The 8,152-nt window shown below is 39.9% G+C and overlaps 1 protein-coding gene across 1 annotated transcript in view; it reads left to right on the top strand.

The window, feature by feature from the left end:
• Positions 1-7,920, top strand: part of LOC121946929 (metabotropic glutamate receptor 4-like) — a 165,192-nt gene extending 157,272 nt beyond the window's left edge. The window contains exons 9-10 of the mRNA XM_042491761.1: positions 3,569-3,815; positions 7,871-7,920. Coding sequence (XP_042347695.1) covers positions 3,569-3,815; positions 7,871-7,920 — 297 coding nt within the window. The remainder of the gene's footprint in view (positions 1-3,568; positions 3,816-7,870) is intronic.
• The last annotated feature ends 232 nt before the right edge of the window (positions 7,921-8,152 follow it).

Here is an 8,152-nt window from a genome sequence, read left to right on the forward strand (position 1 = left end):
AAGAGCTGTGAGTGTGTCCCTGTTCACATGCTCTGCGTATAGGTAGGAACAGCTCTGGAAGCTGTCTGGACAAGAGATTTGATGCCTAATGACATAAAGGAGCAATCCCGCTTCAAAGAAACTTCATAATGGCTCAGCCCTCTGAGGTTCCTGTGCCCGGCCCTGTTCCCTCACTGTACCGATGGAGCAGATTGGCAATCATATCGGCTTGTCAGAGAAAATTTATGTCACCAGGGCCGATGGAAGTGGACAAGGGTCTTGGCTCCTCTCACAGAGTGACTCCACTCTGCACTCCAGAGGGGTAGCAATATTGTTCCGAATTCACCACAGGCCACGTGTAATCTTCTCAGGAGATTACAACACTCCCCCTCCTTCACCAAGGAATGCTCACATCGCAGGATGATGAAATACAATGTCCTATCACTTCCATTTTCTACTGACATTTTTTCTTAACTGACATGGTTCTAGGGGACTTAATTTGTGGAAGGTTTCTCTAAAGTTTTTGTTTTGTATTGCATCAACATATATCATTGTCACTGTATGACAGGTCATGCTACATATTTCGGGGTTTTTTTTGCATTGAGCTTACTGAATGTTCTACCTAATAATTGACCATACTGTGCAAAAGTCTCAGGCCACCTTAAACTTTGTTATTATAGCAAGGTTATAATGATCATAAATATGTATTTCTCTGTAGTCTCCTTACTAAATTACGACCAAAACATACAGCAAATATGTATACAGTATTTAAAAAAAGCAAATATTTCAGAATAAAACAAATTCAACAGGCTAAAGATGCAAGTATTGAGTGTGACCTCCCTTTTCACTTAACATGTCTTTAATTCTCTTGGGCAAACAATAGATTTACAATTCTAATCTTCTGCTGTATTTACACCACGTTGCAGTGAAGACATGTCCAAAGCTCAATACTGATTGTTTAAGCTATTTTTTGTTATTTCTGTAAGACTCCTTGTTTTACACTAAATATTGAAGTCTGAAGAAGCAATTTTGGTCCGTCATTTCTGGTGTTTTAATTTATTGTACATGTTCTCTTTATTCTTTGTATCTAAATAAAGAGAATAATATATATATATATATATATCCTCAATACAATTTTGCTAAAACAACAAATCTATGGTGACCAAAGACTTTTGCACTATAATGTATGTGTACAAAAGCACTCACATAGCTAAAAGAAAGCTACACAAATACCCTGCTGAACACTGAACAGTGCCTTCTATATTAGATTAATATGAATGAACATTTACCTACAGCTTAAGATTGTCATGGTGCTGCAAAGGTTTGTAAGAAGAAAAATCAGTAAGCATCTTGACATGTCAGGATAAATGTTGTGCAAGCTGACATACAAACAACATATGTCACGACCCCATGCTGGGAAACATAATTTGTAACTGTTGACATGCTAGTGGTTCAGAGCCCTGTGGGCTATTCCCATGCCAAAAGACTCAGTCATTTGTGATGTCTGCAAATGTAATGTCAGACAAAACCTCAGGCAAATCTCTTTGAAGGATGTCTGCCAGCTGTGTTTTCCACTGTACACTCTTCGTCTTGTGTTCATCAGCTTTAGAGGACCTCAGCAATTTATTCCAAAAGGCAAAGTCAACTGTTCTCTTTTTCTTCTGTTTTCTAATTAATGCTGTGACTGTGAAAAGATGGAGGATCACTGCAAAACACTTCAAATTCAAATTCATTACTTTGATGATTTTGGAAAGGTTTGTTAATAGAAGAACACTTTGAAAATGAAGAAATCCCTTTTTCATATTTCATAAGCTGTGACAAATTCAATGTGATCTACCTATTATATATTTTACAGCTGGTGCGCCAACTCACCACATCCCATACATCAACAAATCAGAGATGGACCGTGTCTGAGCTCTGGGATGATTATCATAAATGAAAAATCACTTGCAGGCACTTTTAATATGCTCTAGGATGTTTCTCTCTGCTCCATAGCTGTTGCCTGTAGCTATATATCTGCTACCCAGCTGTGAGCTGCAGCTGTCACTGACTTCAGAAAGCACACAATCCTTATGCTGTTGTCTAAAACCTCAGGGTAAAAAACATCTATACGCAGACTACATAGACACCCATCAGGGGGGCACTTCTATTAGTCGTGTATCATAAATAAACAAACACACCGATGAAAGCAGAGCTCAGGAGTGATGAACCAAGCACATGAAAATAAAAGATTATGAATAAAGGGTACTGGATGCCATCGCCATGTCTTTTTATGTGATACCGTGAGCTGTGTAAAGTTAAGTTCTCCTGTGTAAGAAGCTGTGAATTAATATATTATCCTCTGCTATCCATGTATTACTTGAGTAAGGCAGTGTCTGTCCTACTTGCAAAGCTTTCAAAGCCTCAGTCTATTGAAAGCACTACATTCTCAGCCATCACATGCCCCAGAAACTATTCTTCTTCTGCAGCTTTATTACAAAATTGGCCAACGCAATGAAATAAATGAATTTAATTTCCCCTGATGGACTTCATTCAAACTGCACAGGCTCTACAGTGAGTGTGCCCTGTTTAACCCATAGACTGTATTAATAATGGACGTAGCTCCTGTGACATTCCCTATTGGATTGTGGCCTGCCGTTTTGAGGTCTCGACTTTCGCAACCTTGTTTTTTTTAAGCCAAAGGTGACCGTATTTGAACAAGAGGTTGGAGCTGTAGAGAACTAAAGGGTGGATCTGACTCAGACTGCAGGGACTAGTAGTGATGACAACAGCCTGTTACTCAGGTGGCTCTACCTTTAAATATGCATAACTTTGGGCCTTAATAAAATGTAAGCAGTCTAGTTATGAAAAAAATTAACCCCCCTGCACAGTTACCATGGTTGCTGAAATTAGCTACGGCGAGTGCGTTACTTACTTTCAGCCTTCAAGACTAATAAACACACAAAAGAAACCCACAAAATGTTAAGAAAAATAATATTCTCACACGTATTGTTCTTATTAAACACAGAAATACAACTGTACAGGTTTTGAATTCCACTTTCTCTTGGTCAAGGAAAACTGACTTAATTGCCTCGTTCACTCATCATAAAACACACTTCATTCAAACTTATGCCTCCACCACTACGTGTTGCAGTTAGAGAATAAAGACCAGAGACTGAGCTCCGGTGGTGCGTGCTGTGTACTACATACAAAAAGTGTAATTGAGAGAGGAGCGCATGTATTTATGACAATACTGAAAAACATACCTTAGGGATTTCTAAATACTCAGGTATACTGTAATAATGCGATATTGCCCAAGCCTATTACAGGGACATTTTTTTTTTTTTTTTGTAGCAGGTCCATTTCTGCTGTAAAGTTGGGAATTTTAAAATGGGGATTCATTTTGTTTTGAATTTAACCCTAATCGGCCATTGGATGAACTGCAGTTTTTGGCACTTCCACTTCATCTTTTAGTCTCAGAGGTTGCCGCTTCATTTAACCGAGATGGTTACAGAGATTCCATGATCACAACATCACTGTCAATCAGTCAGTGTCCCCTCAACAAATGATTCTGTGTGGTTGTGTCTCTGCTGTCTCTTCCATAATGCAGATGTATATCCAGACCACAACCCTGACCATCTCCGTAAGCCTCAGTGCGTCAGTCTCTCTGGGAATGCTCTACATGCCTAAGGTCTACGTGGTTCTCTTCCATCCAGAGCAGAACGTACCCAAGCGCAAGCGCAGCCTGAAGGCTGTGGTGACTGCGGCCACCATGTCCAACAAGTTCAACCCTAAAGGAGGCCTGAGGCCCAACGGAGAGGCCAAGTCTGAACTCTGTGAAAGTCTTGAAACACAAGGTTGGTACCGTGCCTGATGGAGCAATAAAGAGAAAGGAAAGAAATGTGAAATGTGTTCCAGTGGACCTCAACCAGGAGTTGATTTTTATGCTAATGCAATGAGCTGCTTCTGTGTAAAATTATAGCAGTTATAGAATACACATGTCTACTTGAAAATAATTAACTCCTTTTATGTGAACATAATTGATGCCAGTGTTATTTTGCACTTCAGCAGTTCTGGAAATTAGCAAGCCTTACGTGAGCACACGAGAAGTTGGGATGCCAGCTAGAGTGGTTTTATACTATGGCTTCTTTCTAAACATGATCGGAGGACATAACGTTTACTTTAAATTGACTCCACTAACACACATCAAACAGCACATGGGATATATTAACCTTCAGGGCTTTCTGTCCTTCCTTGCCTACACTGACGTCACTGTCACTTCAAATGACATCGAGTGTAGCAACAAAAACAGAGCTGTGAACTCGGTCACAACTAAGGAAATTACCGCATCAACCCTTTCTATTAATACTGATTGGACATCCACATACAGTATTCTCTTTAATATAGTATACACAGCATAAATCTTTTCTCAGATAAAGCAAGGTATTTTTTAAAACTTTGCTTTGTTCCAAATATACTCAAACAAAATAATGTATTTGAAAAAGACAGGAAGTTATTTTTCACCAGGATAATCCTGCATGTTAAATACGTGGAACAAGCAGTTCCATTCTCAATAACTCTGACCACACTGGATTTTTGAATCAGGAGGTATGACAGGGTGCCCACGCTATTCTGATTTTGAAAGGGACTAAGGAGACGAGTAGCTCAGTGTAGGAAAAGAGAATGTTAAAATCACCAAGATAAAGTGTATGAGACTGTGTGGGGGGCATGCTTAAATCCAATCAAGCAACCCCACATGTTCTGATTACTGAAAGTCCTGATTTTATACTCTGACAAGCTGAACATTATAGAATGATGTGTATTAGGAGTAAAAAACCTGCACCCACACTTGCATAAATGCCTTTTTTGGACCTCAGAATGGAGCCGTTCATTCACCATTTATAGGTGCTAATTCTCGCCCTCAGGTTTGAACTGTGAATCTAACAACTGCTCTTTGTGCTTATGTGTCAGACTGTGTTGAGGGAGGGGAGCCTTGTGAGGGACTTTAGACTCTCAGGTAACCCGATTAGACAATGACTGTGCCCTTTTATTATCTGTGACCACTTATTCCTGTTACTTTCTGCTAATGTTCACCACGACACCCGTGCCTGCCTATACTATGCACAAAGCATCCCGGCTGCCCCTGGCTAAAATACAGCACCCTGAATGACACGAGGCAGTAATCACGCCCTCACAAATCCACCCTTCACCAACAGACATTAACTTGGGTAGACAATATTGGTGTGTGTGGTGCTGTAAAATGGCCAATCAGCATGGTAAAGCCTGTTAATGTGGGAAGATGACACCACTCTGCCTGAGTGCAGGAGACAAGCGATAGCCATGTGTCCCCTGTAATTTGTTTCCCTGTTGACAAAAGAAGGAATTTGCGGTAATAGGACAACAACAACAATAAGAATGAACAGGAAAAGACAGATGGGTCTGCCAGCTCCAATTCTTTCTGGACCATCTATTCTTTATCTTGGCCTTGCAGCACATAAATATTCAAATAAGGTACATTTATCAATGCTTCTCTTGGAAGAGATGCTTTGGATGAAATGGCAAGAATGCCGCCCCCATTCACACACACCCAACGTGGCACAAACAAATATACAGAAACATTTACCATTACACGCCTCTCCTCTACAGCACTTTTGCCCCGACTCTGGCTTTCAGCTGTCTTCTGATTGGATTCATCCCCTCTGACATATTCAATCAGCCAAGGCTGCTGCAGGCAGATTGGCAGATTGGTAGTGTGATTACCACCACACCAAGCATGCTCGCTGAGGACAGATTTATTTTAAAAAATGACACACACATACACACTGACACTTGCGCACAGACATATGTGTGCACAGAAGCATGACTGCACACATGCACATAGGTACTGTATTGAGAGTCATGTTTCACCAGCGGGCTGAGCTTGTTATGGTCACTGTGGTCTTCCCTCTGGTCATCTGTCTGATGTGTTTTATTCACAGCTGATAGAAAATTCCATGAAACATGAAAAGAATGTGAAAGAATAATGAGCAGTACTATCAAACATTGATGACAACGCTTACAGTGCCAAGTCAGATCACACATTGTCTATTACGCTTTACAGTTCAAAATGTTACTGAAATACACTGACTGTCTGCTGCATGCTTTGCTTGGTGCACAGAGAAATCTCAGGCCTTTGCATGTAGGAAAAGACTTGCATTTGAATGGTTACTAATGCATTTTATACCACAGCTGTGATCTGCTTGGTGGCTCTATATGATGCAATTTTTTTAAACAATTAAATGATATAATCAGCTGTGAGGAAAACACTGAGACAGAGGTTTCCCTGATTCCATAGATGGTACTTTGATAGTAGGTACTCAAACTGAAATGACCATTGCCACGGCCTATGAGTCTGACTGCATCTGCATCACTGTCTTGACAAATATTTCATGGTGATATGTTGTTAAAATGTATGCAATGATATTGTGTGCAATATTAATCAATGATTCACCAACAACAATCAACAGAAGTCTTTCGTTGCTATGAATTTTTGGAAAATCTATTTTTAGAGCTGAAACGAATAGTTGATTAATCAGTAACTATTTTGATGATCAATTCATCGTTTCACTTAAATTTCAAGCAAAAATCCCAAACATTATTTTGTTCTAGTTTTTCCAAACGTGAGGACCTTCGAGTTTTGGAGTTTGTCAGATATCATTTTGAGTTCTGAGAAATTGCAATGAGCATTTCACTATTTTTTGACATTACAGATGCTAAACAATTAATTAACAATTCGAGCAAACAACTGGCTATACTGAATAGTTATTTTCAATTCAAATACCCCACAGCTTTTTTTTGTTAAATCACATATTCCTGCACAGCTGCAGACAAAGATTAGGCCTCACTTCTTTTAGTATTATACTGCTTGCAACTTATGTGATCCGAACATTAACCGATAACTCCACTTTTAGTCCAAAAGTTTAAATTTACTGAAAAAAAGGTAGATTCAATTATTGTCCAAATTCTTAACATGTTATTATCTAACACAATATTCTGTTTCAAACCATGTTTGTTAGTGTGTAGGACCCTCCCCCCTTGGAGGTACTTTAGTGTTTCCAATACATATACTCTTTTACATAACTCTTCAAATTAGACTATGGCGGGCCGCCATGGTCTAATTTGTCCCGCCATAGTCTCAGTGGTGCTGGTCGTATTAAAACTCTGGTGAGTTATTTGTAGCACAGTAGCAGCAGAGACGCGCAGTACAACGTCAGGCGCATTAAAAGTTAAGCTGAACCGTTCTTTCTGCTGGACCTAAAACTGCGAAGGAGATAAAAAGAACTCCGCCTGCTGTGCTGCATTTACGGACCCGCAAAAACGTCAGATGTTAGAGTGACACCACAGATAGAGTGACACTAACCGGTACGCCAAGAACTCAGGATTTTGTTCAAAGCATTTTTATTCTTTTGTAGAGTGATGTCATCATAAAATATGACTTAAGACAGTCAAAGCTTTATCTGAAAACCTCAATATAAGCTTTGAATAAAACAAATGACATTCGGTACAGCCCTCATGGAAATAACCATTAGCTACAGCCCTGATCCATGTTATAAATATAGATGTTTTTGCATCTATGTGACAGTTGATTCTCAATCAGTCACATTTCCATTGTCATCAGCTTCGCAAATGATGTTTGACAATTTAAATGCAACACAAAAATATAGGAGATGCCATTCCTGTAAATACAGCTTTCACATACAACGCCCTGCTGTTATGATTGGTTCCACCTGCCCTCATTCAAGGAAGTCATCCTCAAATAGAACTTCCCATCAATCTGGACTCCACCATGTGCTCTGAAAGATTCACGCCTATTTGAATCTCACCCATTGCATTTTTAACCCTCTCCTTCTTTCTCCCACATCTTCGCTTACAGTGTTGGCTTCCAAGCAGACATACATAAGCTACAGTAACCATGCCATCTAAGCCAGAGACGAACAATGGAAGCGGAGCCAGGGCCTGCCTGCAGAGAAATCACCTGATTCTGGGGAATACTGGGGGAAATACTGGAGGACTTCCAAGCTGCTACAGCAGAGAGGACTCGGGTGGAAAGATGGGAATTCGTCACTCCATAAATAGAAAGGATGTCATATTTTTCTAGAGAATCAGGTACCGGCTCGAATGCCAAAATTTATGAGAAATTTGTGGGAGATGGGAG

This window comes from Plectropomus leopardus, chromosome 8 (genome assembly GCF_008729295.1).
Source record: "Plectropomus leopardus isolate mb chromosome 8, YSFRI_Pleo_2.0, whole genome shotgun sequence".
Lineage (NCBI taxonomy): Eukaryota > Metazoa > Chordata > Actinopteri > Perciformes > Serranidae > Plectropomus > Plectropomus leopardus.